A 19,662-nucleotide genomic window follows, 5' to 3' on the forward strand; every position below is an offset into this window, starting at 1 on the left:
ACAACCTCTACTACACATATACTGAGAATAGACTTTGAACTAGGAGGACATCTTACTTCTACTAGTTTGAAATTAATATTTACATTTTCATTGGATCTAGATTTTTTTTACTTGGTAATCAAACATTTTTCTCACCCATATCAGACAAGAATATTTATTCTAAGCCTGGTCTTGAAACGCGCCTGGAGGGTCTCTTTAAGGTCATGCGATTACCTCTGAGCCACCTCCAAATACTGCATAAAAGCTGTGAGATTCAGTAGCTCTGAAAGATAGTGAGCTAGCCCCGCCCAACGACCCTGAAGGATAAGCGGTATAGATAATAGGATGGATGGATGGATGGATAATGTTCTGCTCTGTAAATATGACTTCATGTTTCCTGTAGTTGTAAATCCTCAGTTAGCCCATGTATTATATTTCATATTGTTAAGTGTGCAGTCAGTCATATAATATTCACAGTTATATAATATGCATGGAAATAGTATAATACATACATTTAATGTTTGCAGAGCTCAGTTCACATATGTAGAACATACCATAAGTCTTCCACTGAATATGTGTATGTCCCACTGTGGCTTCATACACCAGCATCTTTTATTCAACTGGCCTGATTCCATAGTTTGAATCTAATGCATGATGGCATCCTCTGATCACATGCAGCTCCTTTTTAAAGCAACAGAAGCTATAGCTCTGTACTAAGTCCTATCAATATTGCACAACGTGTACTCTACAGTCACTGTAGGATATTTCAGCCGCATGTGAACAGAATGTGAAGTGTAAGAAGTGTGTTTTTAATTTTCATTTTTCACTACAAACCTGGATAATACAGCAACACTGGGGGGAGGGAGGGGGTCTCTCATGGATGCTTGCTTGCATCAACAAAGATTAAATCCCCTGATGGGTTCTTGTTGAACTGCAGTTTCTGGACTTAAGGCCACTGTATCTCTACTTTGAATACTAGTAGATGAAAGCAGTTTCTCAGACACACACACAGCAAAGAGATTAAAAACTTAAGATGAGAGTTCCCTCTGAAGACTCAGAAGGCTCCTTGTTCCATAGATTAACACTTAGATGCATGTGCATTTGTGTGTGTGCAGACCAAATGTCAGCAACCACACAGCAGTTGCTTATGTAGTGTCTCATTGCTGCATTTATATTTCAAGTCCCCTCTGTGTTGGAGGATGGGAGAGATGGATAGAAAGGGAGAGAGGAATGGACGCGGGGAGAGATCAAGACAAAGACTCAGAGAGGGTAAAAACAGAGACATAGATGGAGCGAGATGAGATCATGGAGGAGATATGGGGACAAAGACAGAGAGAGATGGAGAGAAAAAGATATCCAGGGAGAGGGAGCAACCTCCCTAAGCGCTGATGGTGCTGATGAATATTGGAGGAGAGGGCTGTGGTGAGGAAGGGGAGAGGGAGGAGAGAGATGGAAGGAGAGACATCAGGGCTGAGGAAATATGCTCTTTTGTTATGTCTTAATGGGAACTGTCAGAGCTGGAGAGAAAAAGGTCAGCCAGGAGGCCAGTTGTGGTGGCAAGCAGATATCAAACACACAGACAGAGATGCAGGCATACCCATACACAGGGAAAATCTAAAACACAATCACAAACAAAATACAGAATGCTTGTACACATGAATACAGTATACTGTATACACTTATACACAGCGTGTACTGTAGGAGGTGAAACAAGGTATGTTCCTTGGTCATTACCAGCCTGTGCCACTGAAGTACTCTAACATTTGACTAACCTAACACTGTGTTGCTTATCCACATATATTTTATATATTACAAGGATAAGCTATAATTCTAACCTGCAATAGATTATAATGATACTCCTTCATTTCCATGTATTCTCCTGGTGAGGATGTTGACTTTTTGTCTGGTACATATAGATTTAGTGGTGTGTGTTTTAGCACAGTATCTCCACAGTATCTATATATATAGCCATCATGTGTTGTGTTTGCTTAAGTCTAAGTCCCTTTCATATCTAAAAAGAAAAGTGTTGCTTTGGCTGAGAGGATTTAGAAACCAAATTAAGAGGTGGCCTAATGGTCAGAAATGGAGCAGCTTTGTGGCAAAACAGGGATAAGAAAAGTATTTATCTTCTGAGATTATTATTCCCTTGTAAACATTTTTTTAAATTTTTAAATGGTACTCCTGTAGCAACATGAAAAATTAAGATACATTGCAGCTGCACTGATATTTTAGAGGAGTAAGTCACCTTGGATTTACTTTAATCCCTATATTACTATCCTATATCATTGTGGAAAATGTTAGCTTTATAATATTTTTTTAAAGCTTTAAGACTATGAGAATCTGACACTTTTTACTTTTGTCTTTTGGCTATTTACTTTGAAACCAAAAGCCTTTTAGTGGGAGCTGGTCTCATTAATTTTACAAGCTGCTGGGACTCTGGATTTAACAGCACTGAATTCAAAGTTGGAAAGCATTATTGTAACCACATTTTTGTAGATGTAAATGCAGTATTTCACTAGAATAATCAAGTATTCTTTCCCCTCTGTATTGTCCAGACAGCAGTGGCTGCTCTCTGACTCTGTCCAACTGTGACTTTATCAGCCGACACTATCTAATAATATTACACTCGTCTTTTGTTGAAAGATAAAGCTGCTGGCCAATGTTAAAACCTTTTGTTCTCTTGTACACAAGAGTGTGAATGCACTGCAGTTTGTGTATTAGTGTTGTAAGATGAAAAAAATAAGCCCTCCAGCTCTTTATTTGAAATGTAAGTGTTAGAGTGAGGGTGAGAAAAGGTTAGGATGGGATTTATCCATTTAGCCAACAAACTGGAGTTCAGGGTGACAGGAATGAAAGAAAGTCTGTGTTTAAATGTGTAATGTGGCTGCTTGTGTATATTTTTTTTCACACCTCATATTACCATGCATCTTATACCCAGATTATGCACAACTGGCTTTAAAATGTGTTTGTGGTAAACACACTGGAAGCCAAGCTTGCATTCCACATGTCGTGCGAGGATACAGACTGACATGCACATTATTTGCTGTCGGAATATTTCCATCCTTTGAAGTTGACAGTGAACACCTGTCCTCCATCCTCCAGCATCCTAACAGTCCTTTCTGACAGGCATGCTGCTCTCTGCCACCTGTTTGATGTGAATGGGTTTTCTTGTTGGATTTCTGCCCATTAGTGCATATATATATATATATATATATATATATATATATATATATATATGCACTGGTGATGTAACACATTTGCAGACGTGTCTCCAACCTCCAGAAGTAGGTTTGATCATTGGAATTTAGGTGCATATTGTCCTGTTTTGTTTTTTTTTTGTTGTTCTTGTTGTTTTAATGTGGTCCCATAACATTTCAGCTAATTCCTTGTGGAAAGGTGTCATGAGTGTCGTGTGTGTGTGTAGTCACTGAATAGATTGAGTCGGGGGCTATGTGCGCACATACACCTTTACCAAACCGACATGATTTCCTATTGCATTATTAAATGGTCATCAAACAGATGAGCTATTGCTCCCGAAATAACAACCATATGTTCTTCAGTGTAATGTTCATAGGCCACTCTGTTTACAGTAGAAATTGAGGCCTTTGAAATTTTTATGTGCTTCTTTTGCTGTTGTTTGAACATTGCCAGGGCAGACTCTTTCTAATACTGAATATGGGCATGAATGAGCAGCACTGTTTGACTGTGTATAAAATATTGACTAGTTGCTCATCATGAAATATGAAGCATGTTTGCTGAGGCAACAGGGGAAGTTTGAAGAAATGTGCTGGATAGAACCACAAGTACCAAAGCAAGAATGTAACAACATTTCTAAAAGCTTTGGCTCGTTGTCTGTATTAGAAAATGAGAAAACAGGAATAAAGCATGAACAATGAACAAACTCATGCAAGCATGTTTTAGCTGCATTAACACTATGAGTTTTTGAAACACTCATTTGGGTTATTTTTGGAAGGCATGGACAAGTGATCTACTTTGTCATTTAGTTATGAGAGCTTGAAATAAACAGTGAGAATACAAATCAGTTTGTGAGAGAGAGGAGCAGCATGATCACAGTGTTTTGTGTTGTGGCGATGCTCAGCTCAGTGAGTTGGCAGAGCATCACTGACCTGCCATATATATCCAAATGTTCCGGTTTGTAAGCACGCACAAACATTTGCTATTTCAGAATTGACATTTGTGTGTGTGTGTGTGTGTGTGTGTGTGTGTGTGTGTGTGTGTGCCTGTACTTCTATCTTTGTGAAGACCAGGTTGACTTCTAGACGTTTATTATAGATATTATTCAGGTTAGAATGAGGTTTAAGTTAGAGTGAGGGGATAGGTAATGCATTATATCAATGAGTGTCCTCACAAAGACAGTGCAAGTTTGTGTGTGTGTGTCTGTGTATGTGTGTGTGAAGTGTCAAGCTGACCATCCTCCGCGGGGCTACACAGCTTTGTCATTGTGATTCTCTCTTCACTTTCATCGCTATTTCTTTTTTCAACCTTTTTTCCTCACTTCTTAGCTCTTTCTTTGTCTTTCTGTATATTCATGCCCCTCAGCTCTGCTTCTCCATCCTTCTCTGTCTCTCCCACTAGCTCTCTCTTTCACACACTTTGTCTCTCTCTCTTTTTTCTCAAGCTGTGTATGTGCTCTGGAAGTTTTTCTCTCTCTTTCTCTCATTTTTTCTTGATTTCCTATTCCCCCCATCTCTTTGTTTCATTCTCTAAAACAAATCTATATTATGTCAAAGGGCTGGTGTAACTTCGTGCTTTGCCCTGAGGCAGTGCACTACATATACACACACAGACACACACACTGCACTGTGAGGTTCTGTCACTTGTTCACTGCATGGCTCACTGGCCTTTATTATGGTCTATTATAACAATACACACATACACACACACACACACACACACACATATATATATATATATATATATATATATATATATATATATATATATATATATATACTTTATTTAATTTAATTTATTTATACATAGACAGTAAATGAATAATCACAAACACTATTCTCCCCTCCCCCTCTCTCTCCCTCCCACACACACACACACATTCACACCTCTCATAGATGAATTTAATTAGTGATAAAACTATTGAGTGAACTTTTTCAGTGTTACCTGCATTTTATTAAACATTAGCAAATTCCTTCAGAGATCCCTGGTGGTTACTGGTAGAAGAAAATACTGATACTGAACTTGACTCTTGTACATACACAGCATATTTGTGCATACACAGCAGCAAATGTGCAACCATGCTCATTTTCTATTCCCAAAAAATATTATCATCATGTGCTTCCTTGCAGTTGTCATTGTTGACTGTGTAAAGCCCATTCAGAGTACAATCCAACACAACAACAATACCAAGTATAGCTTCCAAAATAACTTTCACTAACAAAACATGTACAAAATAAGCTTAACAAATGCAGGATTTAATGCAGCTGTTGTATTGTTTGGTATTTAGTGATGTTTTAGCCACGCTTTGTCGGTCAACTTGGCCCTCTGGTTTTCTAGCTGTACAACTTTGCTCACAAACCACTGGTTTACTTTGAATTCCCCCTAGTTTGGTGAGGTAAACCACTTGAAAATTGACCAGCAGTGTAATATCAATTTATATGCATATTTCAATGTACAGACAAATGCATGCAACACACACACAAGCACACAAACACACACAGTGTGTATCCACACTATGCACTCCAAGAGTCTGTCTAATGAGCAGTCACTTTGATTTTTTTATCAAACAAACAGAAGTGAAGCTCATAGGAGGTTAGACGTTGGAGCAGTTTCTCCATTGATTCAGCAGCATTTCTGACACAGGGGACGTGTATGTGCATCTCTGTGTGTTGTATTTCTTGTTGCAATTGAGTAGAAAAAGGCTGTTATTAAGCATTGATCTTCTATTGAAAACATTCAACAGTCAACCCTGCAGCATTTGAGTGAAATATTTGTGTTAGTGTTTCTTTGTGTCCATGTTCCCAAAAGACTATGATCGTGTCTGCATATGTCAACAGTCTGAGGTTTCACAAAGGGAAATGGTTTCATTTTCTAGACATGAGAACATAAAATGGACATTGTGCATCAGATTATCTAACACTTTTTAACTAGACTAACTAGACTCCTGTGGCTGATATAACACCACGGGACATTAGAGGGCTTTTTTTCTGACACACGCTCCTATGATGCTTTGAGCTGTTGGAATACAGTTGATTGAAAATTTCCTCGGTCCAACTCCTTCACTTTAAATTGGAACAAAGAGCCAATTTAAAAGATGGTAATTAATGTGTGGCTAAAAATATCACCAGAACTGAGCTCAGAGGAGGTTTTTCCCCCCTCTGTCATTTCTGTATCCATTTGTCTGCATGCTTGGATTGTTTGTTTGTTACACTTTTGTTGTTGTTGTTTTTTTCTTTTTTCTTTTTTTTTCAAGCTTACACCCAAATTAATCTAACGCAATATGAGAAATGGAAGCCTCCCAAAATCATCAGCACCCCTACCAAGCAGATGGATGGTGCATGCTGCCTGACTGCCTTCAACTGCCGTTAACCTCATACCATGCAATATTTTGTGTTCACTCCCCTCTGAGACCCCCACAAAGTTTTCTACAGACAATGTGTCAAGTTTAATAAAAGCTGCAGTGTCACCACAGAGAGCTGAAAGGTCAAAGGTGCTGTTGGAGGGTTGACAAAGACACAGATTCTGTTTGGTACCATTGTTGATCAGACACAGCCAAAGGAAGTTCTTAAAAGCTGCATTCTTTTTCTTCTTCTGTACATTTCACAAAGTCAGACCCTCACTTTTGTAGCAAATTCTCTCTCAGGAGATAGAAAACTTTTCAGTGCAAAAGATACAGCAAGTTGACTTTTCCAGCTTCACTTACCTTTTGATGTTGCAACTTAGTTTGCAAAACTTTCTTTATATACCTCTGCAGCTGTGTGTGCCTGTGCCTGTAGCTCAGTCTTCTGCACCAATAGAAGATTTGATTGAAGATTAATGATGGAAGTGGCTTTGGCTGTTCACTCATCAACCTTTATAGGATGGCAGCTGTACTGAACACCTCCCAGGTGTAGGTGTGTGTGTGTGTATGTGTGAATGTGCGCTACTTAAACTTTGTAGCCCATAAAAAGGTGAGTCATCACCTTCAGAGTCCTCAGCTTCAGACTCAGTCAATACTGTAACCATGTCCTTCTCCATGCTGCTTTGTAATTTGGTACTTTACATCTTAAACAAATTCTTTACCTTATCTTTGATCAGTTTTATCAGGGGAATTTTATTTTTTAAGAAGAGACCTTATCAAGATATCAAATGGTGTACTATGAAACACTATTTAAATTCTTGCTTGCTTTTTATATTTCATCCCATCTCTATATCTTTCTTTTAATTTCCCTTTGCATAGTATTTACTCTCCAGACATTTCACCTGTTATTAATCTATGAAAATCTTTGGTGACCACAGTTATATCAGCTACTTCCTCCTTTGAAACAAGATGCAATCTCTCATCTTTCTTATTACTCCTGTTTTTTCCTTTGAAGCAAAACACAATAATGAGAGTAGACTTCTGAGATTGTTACTTTCCCTCTCCTATGTTTTTGTTATATTATCCTGTCATTTTGTTGAAAGTGACATTGCAGAATGTAAAGACAATATGGCAGGCTTGATGGTTTAGCAGGTGTGTACCATCTGACATTTTTGGTTTACATTTGATTTATATCTTGTCACAAGTCATCTTCTTTTGTCCTCTTATCTGCTCTCCTGTCACTCTAAACCATACAGTGTCATATAAAGTAGAGCTGACACAGCAGTAGTCCAGTGGACAGCCTTAGCCTCGGCTTGTATTTGAATTTGACTTTTGAATAAAAAAGATAGTTCTGTCCACATGAAGCCTCTACTAAGGCTTAAAATGGCCACTAAATATCTAACTAGATAATTAATTAATGTATTTTTTCAAGCCAAACAGTGAATTGCAAAAATTTAGCACACTCAACCTGACCCAAGCCTAGTGTGTCAGATGCAGTCCAGGCAAATCCCAGTTTCCAGGATAAATGTCAAACTCCAGCATAGATGATGTGCAGAATTTGCTGATGACGCTATTTTCTGCTGGACTGGGGTTTGCACTCCGTTCACTGACGACAGGAAGAAGCATTATGTTGCGGGTTAAGTGAGAAATACATATTGACTTGATAGCAAAGGCGGTCAGCTCTGTAAAGTGCCCCCCTGTTGCCCCAAGTCCTCCCCCTCCAGTGCTGTCCTCAGATACAACTCTGCCCTCTCTGCACTTGAATGTGTCTTGACATCTGCACTTTTAACAGTCCTCGTGGCAATGTTTTTTAGTTTCACACAGATGGCTAAAAATAACCCGCAAGATACTCCAGGAGGGGACGCACAGCTGAGAGGGGCACTTGAATGAACTGTAGGAGAGTGCGAGTGTGTGTGTGCATGCGTTTGCAAGTAGTGTTTGTGTGTGATACACTGCCTAAGTGTCTGAAATCAAAAGTAGAGGACAGCAAACCAAAGATGACCTTTTTTATTCACTTTTTGAACCTGACAAATGCAAGATTTATGCACAAATGCACCAACTGTCCCCAATGGGCCCCTGTAGGTGATCCTTTGATCAGAAAACAACAAAGCACTAAGCCTGAAGCACCATGAAGCTAGAATGACAGGGAGTGCCAGGTTCATATGTCAACAAAACTAAACCATGAAAATCATAAAACTACCCAATACTCAAGATGAAAATGGAGTCAGTTATTGCAGTGTGGAATAAAATGTTTAGTTGATGGATATAAAATTAATTTATGTCTACCCAAGTGACATTTTACATCACAAACATCTTGATAATGGAGATAAACACCATGGATGTTTATGTCCTGTCTAACATCCTCAGTCTAAAAATATGATCAGCAGATTTGGGGTAAACACAGCTGGGGGTCCTGACTGCAATTCAACACTGATCAACCCCTCAGACATTTAGTCTAATGAGGACTACTGATCCATGAAGAGCCCGAGAAACTCTGATGACCTTTACACCAACTAACAAACTTCCTGCTATAATCTGAAGTCCAAAGTTGTGTTTGGTAAATTCCAGCAAAAAAATGCTGAAGAGTCGAGGTTGTGTGAGGAGATTGTCAGTTGTATGGCCATGGAAAGGCAAAGAGGGAGTAGGAGGTGAGAGTAGGTGGTTGTCTGGCTGACAGGGTCATCCTGGGTGTAAAAACGTAATACACATAAACACACTCTTTCTCACTAATATACATAAATGTTTTCCTGCTGCAGAGTGCTGGGTGTGTTGTGTTTCTGTGTAGTCAGGTCAAGGAATTTACTTGAGTATTTATAGAATTCCCCAAACACAAAACATAGATAAGAAACACTATCTTATGTTTTTCTTTTTTTCTGTCTAGACAGCTCTTTGGGAAGCTCAGCATTATTTAAAGGCAACATATGCTAAATAAAGCAAGTTTACTGTGGTATTAAAAGGGTAAATTCAGGTCAGCCTGTCAGTCAGGATGGGAAACTAACATGAAGTGAAAGTGAAATCATTTGGAAAACCTGAACTGTAACTCTTCCCATTATAAGTCTCTTTGGATTTTTAAATGAAGGAGGCAGTGCTTAGTTTTGCCTCATTCTTATGAGCACTGCGTGTCATGTGCTAGGCTTGTTAATTGATAACATATCCAACCTCCCCCATGATTTTCATTTTGATCAAGAAAACCAAGATTACGCTCAAAATAACTGATCATTAAAGTTTGAGAATTATCCTTTGGATGATTCATTCACTTTTGAAGAAAAGTGTAAGTATTCCAGTATATCTATGAACAAAATACCAGTGCAAGTGTAATTTTATGCAAGCAGGGACTTGGATGCAAAAACACATAAATAGTTGAAAATAAAGCCTTTGAAGGAGCCAGGACTCTAAGAGCTGGCTTAGAAACAGCTGGCTCAATTACAGAGATGATAAACACTGAAATATTTCTTCCTCATTTTTAATAAATCAGGCAAATGTTATCTTGCAAAATTTCAGGTATCTATAAGGAAATACAGAGAGAATGAGGGATATCAGATCCTCTTATTCTGTACCAGAAGATTTAGGGATGGTTTAATCAAAAGCACATAAATAAAGTCTGCCATGGGGCCAGAGTAGGTGAAGAAGAGATGATAATGAAAGTGGGAAGGAAGGTGGGAGGAGTAAAAGAGGAAAGGAAAAAGGGATGACTGAGAGTCAGAGAGAGGATGATGGAGAGAGAAGGAGGAGAAAGGAAAAAGTGAGGTCAGGAGAATGAAGAACTGGCCATTTAAGCAGGAGAAAAAAAGGAAGCTGAGACAGGAGGCAGGATGAATGTAATAGGTAACAGGATGAATGAGATGAGGCTGGGCTGCTGGCTATGTGGACAAAGAGACAGAGACGGAAAGGTGGAGTGAATATTCCTGGACAGGGGACAAAGAAGATGGGGGGATAAAGAAGATGAAATTAGAAAAGAAGAAAGATTTAGCAGGTCAAGGGCAGGGCAGGAAGAGAGAGGAACAGGAAAAATTGAAGTAAAGAGAAGTGAAAGTTAAATGCAAGAGTGAGAGGAGGTGAAGGAAGAATTCTTGGCACATGTGTGCCATCACATCACATTGTTAAACTCTGCACACACACTGCACATGCTCTTTTCCCTCTCTGGAGTTTGTGTTGGAAGTTTCTCAGTCTGCTGTACTTGTCGCTGGCTCCCTGGCCAAACATAGGTCAACTCTACCTGCATACAAATGTTTCTCCTGGCAGAGTTTCCCTGCTGTGCTATGTGCTCCAACCTAACAGCAGTAGTTTGAAAAATCCTTGCATGCCTCTGCAGAATAATCGCAGGGTGGAACTAGTTTTGTCGATCACTGGCATATTTTACAAATAGAGAACAAATATGAAAAGACATTTGCACAAATTATATAATTTCTTATTTCTTTGCACATTTTAGCATTTCTCTTACAGAGTGAAGCAGAGTTGGCAAGCAGGAAACAGAGTTGGATTTGCAGCCAAATATGAGAAATTACCGCTTTATTTTAAAATGTATTCTGTCTACTCCAATGCCTTTCTGTGCCTTAAAACCAGAGGCTCATGCATAAAAAGGGCTACACTGTTCATCTAGGTGAATGTAAACAACCTCAAAGTCACTATTTCATTTTAATCCAGTATGTTGGAGTGCAGAAATAACACAAATGTGTAACTTCTCTAATACTTTCTGACTGCATTGTAAATTGCACACTATCTTTGTAAAGCCTACAGTATAATGTTCTCCTTTTAGAGACTGTGTCAGAGAGGTGATGATTCACCTTTAGGCCATAGCTGGTAGTGATGTAATGGGTTGCATTATATTGTAAGATCTACCTCATATTTTTACACAAGCAGGCCTAATACTTGTTGCACACCTGAGTCATAACACATTTCCCCACTGGTGAGTGCATCCACACAGAATGCTGCTGTGGGCTGAAAGTCAGTCAAAAGTCATTCTTGGATTTGTCGCTTGCTCAGTTTTTCTGCACTTCTCTGTGTGATTCTATTAGGCAGAGACACAATGCTGGCTGTGCTAATGCCTCTTTATACTGATTCATTCCTGCTCTCATCCAGGGCAAGTGCGGTGCAGACGGTGGAATACATTACTGCAAGTAAAGCTACTTAGAACTGCACCATAATAACAGGGATTTCATTCCTGGTGTGTGTTTGTGTTTTAATGTGTTTGTGTGTGAAGCGGAAGATGGAGGAAAAGGATCTTTGTGTGTGTTTGTATGTATGTGTGTGGAATATACTTATACGTGGCTTCTTATCACTTATGAATCAAAGCCCTTGTGTCACTAATACAGAGAAGTAGAGGATGTGACTGGAATCATGGCTGCTAAGGGTGTGTGTATGTGTATGGGTGTGTGTGTGTGTGTGTGTGTGTGTGGGAATCACACTGCCTAGGAGGCTAACCTTAAGAGAGTCAGTGCCTTCAGAACAGTTCTCATCATCTTCAGTGGACGCTGGCTCTATCGCTGTAATTACTGCTGTTGTAGCCACTGTGAAGGCACAGCCCACATGTCATGGAAGTCAATATATATTTCATGGAGCTGCTATATGCACTCAGGCTGTGTGCAGATGTGTGTGTGAGTGTGTTTGTGAGTATGTGTGTGTGTAGTTAGCATGCTCTCAGCCATTTTTTAATCACACCACTGCTTTGTACGCAGTCTCATGATGATACGGTTTTCAGTCTTTTCCCCTTCTCTTTCCCCTTTCTGTCATTCTCTCTTTCTTCCTCCCCCTCCCCCTGTGCTTTCTTTCTCTCAACCCCTCTTCTCTCCTCTCTCTTTCCCTTAGTAATTGCCTTAGCTCCTTCTCTGTCTCCTCTTATTCAGTTTCTGATTGTTCCTCTCTCCCCCTCTCTGTACCCAGGTCCTGTCTCTGGGTGCAGATGTGTTGCCAGAGTACAAGCTCCAAGCTCCTCGCATCCACAAGTGGACAGTGTTGCACTACAGCCCCTTCAAGGCAGTGTGGGACTGGCTGATCCTTCTGCTGGTCATCTACACCGCCATCCTGACACCCTACTCAGCTGCATTCCTCCTCAATGACCAGGTGGTGTCACACATAGAGATAGAATCATTAATCAGCCTGCTGTCAAGTCAAATCCCAAATCACAGTCATGTGGCTCCTCATTCTGTCTTTGCTTACAAACCAAACACCTAAACTACATACTAAAGCTCCTACTGTTATTTTTTTTTTCTTTATTCATAACTCAGTAACATTATATATATTTTTACAGTAAGTTATTTCACATAGAAACCTACCACTCTCTTTTATTGTGAAGCGCTTGTAGCTTAACTTTTCTTTTAAAGCATTGACATTTTCTTCCCACAGCAAATGATCAGAGCAGAACAGAAAACACTGTGAGAATATGCTCTGAGTGACCAAATGTCTTCTGGAAAATAATGATAAACAGGACAGTATTATACACAGAGGATTTCAATGGCACTGCAGACTAAATAAATGGAGATAGTGGTTCTCGGGACAATGTGTTTGCTGAGTGCCCTGATTTTCTGTTACTCCTTCATGTTTTGTCTACATACGTATGCAAAGTATCTTTAGACCCTTAATGCTAATCTATTTGAAAGGAGTAGTCACACAGAACTGTTCTATTTTTAGAGCCTTAGACTATAATTCTCTTCTCTTCTCTTCTCTTCTCTTCTCTTCTCTTCTCTTCTCTTCTCTTCTCTTCTCTTCTCTTCTCTTCTCTTCTCTTCATAGGAAGATGTAGCTATGCAGAGTTGCGGTTACTCCTGCTCTCCTCTCAACGTGGTGGACCTCATTGTGGATATCATGTTCATTATCGACATCCTTATCAACTTCAGGTCTGACCCTAAGACACATGAATAAATGATGGTTGCAGTAGCAGTGTTGTTTGCTGTATTAGAAGCAGCTGCATCAGATTCTCTTGTTGCATTAGTAGTAATGAAATAGTAATAGTTGGCATGAAGTGATACAAAGTGGTAGTCACAGTAGTAGCACCAGTGTCAAAAGAGCTAGAATAACAACAATTAACATCACTCTTCCTCTCAGGACGACGTATGTGAACTCTAACGATGAAGTGGTGAGTCACCCGGTGCGTATCGCTGTCCACTACTTCAAAGGCTGGTTCCTCATCGACATGGTGGCTGCTATCCCCTTTGACCTGCTCATCTATCGCAATGGAGAGGAGGTATGTGAAGATGGAGGGAGAGAAGGCTGGCTGTTTCTATACTGCAGAGGTTATGAAGGAGAGTGAAAGAAAGGGGCCAAGACAAGGGGATAAAGAGAACAAGAGGGAAATGTTATTGTATCAACATCATGTCTGCCACATCTGCCAGTGTCTGTATCTAGTGGAATAAAGAGAATAATGATAATGAACTGAGAGATGCAAAGAAGGAAGAAAATAGGAAGGAGAAAAGGAGGTGGAGGAATGGGAATTAAGAAGAAGAAAGAGAGAGAAACAGAGGTGGCTTAGTTTTTAGTTTTATAATTTAATTGTCTCCGTGGGGAAGCTGATTTGCAGTCAGCCGTGGTGGAGCATCAAAATAAAACGTGTCTGCCTTACATCACACAATGCAGTGTACAAAATGCTAATGAAACAATAAGTAAATTAAGCAAGTGGTTGGACAAAACAAACGATTTTAAGATGTTACCTGGGAAAGTGGCACTTCTTTTACAGGCCCATAATTTCCTGGTAATTTCCTCTGAAGTTCCCTGAAAAGAAGGACTTCATTTAACAAGATAATGCCCTACTTAACAGATACTAAGTAATTGACTTTATAGTGAGTACTAAATTCAGATGTCAACCACTTATGAATCGTCATTATTTTGCATCTTTCCTGACAGTTTTTTAGTGACACAGTGGTTGTTTTTGTTGCATTGTGGGATTGTTGACATGTTATGGACAATACTATTTTCACTCCATTTTGACATTTTTGAGGACACTATGTAGAACATAGATTTGACTCTCAGAACTCAGACCATCACCAGGTATAAGTGTATATTCATTAACGGTTGGAAATTTTATTCTGCATATATATGAAATGCTGTGCTTTTTACTGCATATACAAATGTGTCTCTATTTTCCCTATAATTAGTGTATAATTACTTTTTTGAGGGATATTTCTCAAAAACTTGTAGAATAATATATCACCTGTTTTTAATTGCTTATTTTGTAAGCCCAAGAATTTATAATAAAATTGAGAAAAAAAAGCCGCAGATTAAGGGAGCACTCCATTAAGTTTGGGGACTCACAATAGACTAGACACTTCCTTCAGTCTCCACACCTCCAGTTGTGACACAGGCTCGAGCAGAGCCACAGAAAACATTACAGACTGAGTAACACTTCTTTGTGACTAGTTACTTTCTTCTAACTTCTTGAATAAAATCAGTGAAGTGTCCCTTTAATCAATAATGAAAATAAGGTTGCATTCCTGCAATGCAGTTTATACCAGAGAGAAACATACAGTGAGTGGTACAACAGTTGAAGAGACATTATTTAGTGATGTTCCATGGTTTGTTGAACATCTGAAGAGTGAAGTGATGGAGGTGGTTGGAGAATTTAAGGAAGAGGGGAGGTTGGTGTTTGGAGGAAGAGGTAGGAGTTAGAGGAAGAGGGAGGGGAGTGAGTGAGTGTGTTACACTGTAGATTGTTTGAGTCCTCTGAGGATACTTCCCACATAATGAGGATGAAAACCGCTGAGGCCAAGGTTGATAGAAGCACTCCACGCAGCGAATCAGCCAAGGGTAATTCTATTGACTGAGTAAGTGGTACTTGAAATGCAGCTATAAGTAATCACAAGCATGAAAGTAATAGAAAAAAAAATATTTATTGTAATTAAGCCACACACCCAGCCAAAAATGATGAATGTGGAAACTCCCCAACATTCAAATACTGCCTGGGGAAAGCTTTGCCAAGGTTCACTTCATTGATGCTGTCCGGAAGAGGCCACTGAGCCAAGAAAGTGGAGATTTTCCTCAGCAGACAACTATTATTTACTGTGAGGACACACACACACACACACACACGGAGCACGACTAGGCTCTCTGCCAGCGCAGTAATCGGCCTGTTATTTATTTGTTGTATGGACACGGAGGGGACCAGCTGAATACAAGTAGAAAGGAGAGGGAATTGACAGCCCACAGTAATGAATGGGAGTCAGGATTTACCACCTCCACAACACTGAATCACATCAGGACAAGGCCACGGCTGCACCACCTGTGTGTGTATATGTGCGTGTTTGACAGGATGACAGCAGGTGGGAACACTGTGGGGAGATATCAGAGCCAAGGGACTTTGTTTTCTGCCATGCTTTACAATACCTTATCTCTACTTTTCTCTGTCCCTTCAACTCCCATCAGACCACCACTCTGATTGGTCTGCTGAAAACTGCTCGTCTCCTGCGATTGGTCCGTGTAGCCAGAAAGCTGGATCGCTACTCGGAGTACGGCGCAGCTGTCCTTTTCCTCCTCATGTGCACCTTCGCCCTCATCGCTCACTGGCTGGCCTGCATCTGGTACAATACCATGACAAATCTGACATACCATGATAAATCAGATGAGACGTCCATAGGAATAATATGTGAATAGTCATGTCTCTGTCTGCAGACATCAGAACTTGTATTGTATGGGCACTAGTGTTGTCACAATACCAAAATTCTTAACTTCATTGTAATAAAGAAGAGCTTTCCATGCTGTTATATATTATGTGCTGAGGCAAAGTAGCGCCTCACTCTTAGGTTTGTTTTCAAAGCATTGAAACTGTTATTGTTGGAAAAAAGTATTTGTGTTTTGTTTCAAAATTTCTGAATCAGTAGTAATCAATTTGATATGAGCTATGTTCAGTAACCAATTTAGTGTGCCTATCTGACTCTGAGACTCTGAACATCCAGGTAATTGCTAATATCAGTAATTATGTAATAAGTATAATAGTATAATCATATTGCAACTGTTGTTTTCCCAGGTATGCCATTGGTAGTGTAGAGAGAAATGGTTCAATTGGCTGGCTCCACACACTGGGGGACCAGTTGGGAAAACACTTCAATGACTCCATTCCAGGTACTGAAAACACAAGTAGAGTGATGTTAATACTGGTTAGAAACATTGTAGTTTGACTGTACTGATTAGTTTAATTCGAAGCAGTTTAATACAAAAGACAAACTTAATGTAAATAAAATACATTTGATATTTGTTGTTGTTAAACCTCTGTCAACTCCTACACCAGGTTCAGGACCCTCCATCAAAGACAAGTACGTCACAGCTCTGTACTTCACATTCAGCAGTCTGACCAGTGTGGGTTTTGGAAATGTTTCCCCAAACACCAACTCTGAGAAGATCTTCTCCATCTGTGTCATGCTCATAGGATGTAAGTATTGATATTATTGCGATAACCTGAACATTTCTGCACAACAGGAATTACTTTACACAAGTAGATTTAATTACAGTGTGGTGTTCTTTTGCTCTCATATATTACTCTTCCTTGTAGCTACAGTAGCTAGACAAAGCCATAGATCATATTTTCATTCTGAAAGTACATCAATTATTATTTAATAAAATCCATCAGAGGGGATTGTAATATCCCTTCTGATGCTTATCAACTCAACTTCCTCTCAATAGATTAATTACCCCTGCACAGTGACAGAGCCCTGGACCTCATTGATCATGCAAACCACGAAAAAAAATTAAATAGATGGCATTGAAAAGTAGGTCTCAGTCTAAAAAGTGACTTGAAACTAGGAAGGGCACGCAATACGTATTTTACTCTAGTCACAGATGAACAAGGGTAAAATCAAAGGATATCAGAGGCACTTATTCAACAAGGCCACTTTCTGTTTTTATTTTTAGTTTTGGCTCCGATCCTCCTCCTCCAGACAGTTTGGCATTTGCTTGGCCAGAAAATGACCTGAGGCTTGTAACATTTTCATTACTGAAGTCCAATATTAAGTTGCTCTAAAATGGAAGCGCACCATGAAACTGCAACGAGCATTAAAACATTTATTCAAATTGAGTCAAAGATCAGATCTGTCCTTTGTGACACACGAGCATGTGAAACATGCACATGTACACACACATACACACACTCACATAGCTGTTTCAGTGGATGATGTAGACAGTGATGGGAGCTGACAGAGGTTGAGAGGTTAGCAGGATCCAACAAGACAACAGGACAAAACAGTGAACTTCATGAAGGATATGACAGAAAGCATTCTGTCCTCTGCAGACCAAACCCTTTTGGATCAGTCAGTCGTTTGCTCTATCTGTTTCCCAGTGGACTGACATCATGCAAAAACAAATTGAACTGATTACTTCTCAAGTTACTCGTAGGAGTGATGGAAGGACATCTTTCTCATATTCAGATTTTTCTGTCTGGTTCAAACCAAGTATGAGTCATGTAAAGTTTCTGCCAATTTCAATGTAAAAATTTAAGTGTAATCATGTAGCTGTTATCTTGTTGGGTAGTGGTGTTTGACTTAATTTGCAGTTAAAGTTAGACATTCACTTTTCTAATGCACACCTTTACCAGTGTGAGTTAGACAAATCAAGTGGGTATCTACTAACACTGTCCAATGAAGCACAAAGAGGGAATTTCATCCGACTTTGGAGAGAACTACTTAATTTATCTATTTCAGCCTGCTGAAGCCTCATATCAAATCAAGTGGGTACTGGATCTTCAAGTGGCTATCTTCTAACCTGCAGCCTTTAAAGTGTGGAATGTTCTGATTTTTCACAGAGTTTTGTCTTACCAAGACACAATGGAGGAGTAGTAACACAAAGTATTGTTTCACCAGGGAATTTGAATAATGTGAATCTCTTTTTAATGACTTCAGGACATTCTATTTGAAGTTAAGTTGTCTCTGTAAATGAATGAGCAGAGTGACTATGAGAAAGATCATAGCTTCCTTCCTTTTTTTGATGTAGCAGATCAGGTCCCTGAGTTAAGAGAATGTACTATCACATAATCATAATAAAAATCATAAACTGTACATAATTAATTTAGGTTAGTAATATAACTGAGGAAAAAGTAGCCTGTTTTAAAGGTGTATTTTTACAGTAGCTGACACATTGTGGAATCCATGGCTGCAAAAGAGATGTCACCTTTACAAATCTAGACTTAGAAACTGAGTAGTTCTTTGATGCGTCTTACTGACTCATAGAAAGACACAATTTATATATCTGTACTTACACACAGTGAAATATGTCATCTTCTCACAGTTCTGATACACGCTAGTAAATCTCTATTATTCTCTATTTTTATGCCATCAGCTGTCTGAGTTTCAGCTCTCCTTTTTTTACTCTCTGTCTTTTCCTTGCCTTTCTCCACTTGCAGTGTTTTTTTTAATCAAACCTACCACCCAAGGATGTCAAACTTAATAATATGTCTTTTATTATGTTTTTGGTTGGAGAAGACAGTCAGACAGAAATGTGTCAGGTCATATCAATGTACTAAGTACCACTTTGTCTCTTACTCTTAATCTGTTAATGTATATATTACTCTCTCCCTTCCTCCCATCCCTCCTCACACTTCCAAACCCTCCCTCATGTCTTATTCTCTCCCATCCATTGACCTCCAGCCCTGATGTACGCCAGCATCTTTGGGAATGTGTCAGCCATCATCCAGCGGCTGTATTCAGGGACGGCCCGCTACCACACCCAGATGCTGAGAGTCAGGGAGTTCATCCGTTTCCACCAGATCCCCAATCCGCTCAGGCAGAGGCTGGAGGAGTACTTTCAGCATGCCTGGTCCTACACCAATGGCATTGACATGAACGCTGTGAGTACAAATGCTCATGCACCCAGACCCTGTGTGTGTACACCTAGTCTGTTCATGTTAATGAATGAGTGTTACGCATGAATGTACACACACAAAGGCTAGAGGAGTATTTTGAGCCTGCGTTGTACGTTAATAGGATGATTGGAAGACTTTGTCTCAGCATGCATGGTCCGACACCATCAGAGAAAATAGGATTGATGTGAGTATCATAAATAACATGCACACACACACACACACACACACACACACACGTATTCAAACTTGAGCAAATAAACAGGTTCGAGTCTTTGCAACATGCATGGACCCACATCAGTTTGTTCACATGCATGACTCATTTTCTACACACACACACATGCTCATTCCACTTCACAGATATATGTTTATTTAC

General features: G+C 39.5%; 1 protein-coding gene across 1 annotated transcript in view; it reads left to right on the plus strand.

Moving 5' to 3' along the window:
* Positions 1-19,662, plus strand: part of kcnh2b (potassium voltage-gated channel, subfamily H (eag-related), member 2b) — a 204,936-nt gene that overhangs the window by 170,055 nt on the left and 15,219 nt on the right. Inside the window, exons 7-13 of the mRNA XM_018673626.2 lie at positions 12,395-12,574; positions 13,244-13,347; positions 13,556-13,694; positions 15,866-16,020; positions 16,467-16,561; positions 16,728-16,868; positions 19,075-19,274. Coding sequence (XP_018529142.1) covers positions 12,395-12,574; positions 13,244-13,347; positions 13,556-13,694; positions 15,866-16,020; positions 16,467-16,561; positions 16,728-16,868; positions 19,075-19,274 — 1,014 coding nt within the window. The remainder of the gene's footprint in view (positions 1-12,394; positions 12,575-13,243; positions 13,348-13,555; positions 13,695-15,865; positions 16,021-16,466; positions 16,562-16,727; positions 16,869-19,074; positions 19,275-19,662) is intronic.

The sequence above is a fragment of the Lates calcarifer genome, linkage group LG24, assembly GCF_001640805.2.
Source record: "Lates calcarifer isolate ASB-BC8 linkage group LG24, TLL_Latcal_v3, whole genome shotgun sequence".
NCBI lineage: Eukaryota > Metazoa > Chordata > Actinopteri > Centropomidae > Lates > Lates calcarifer.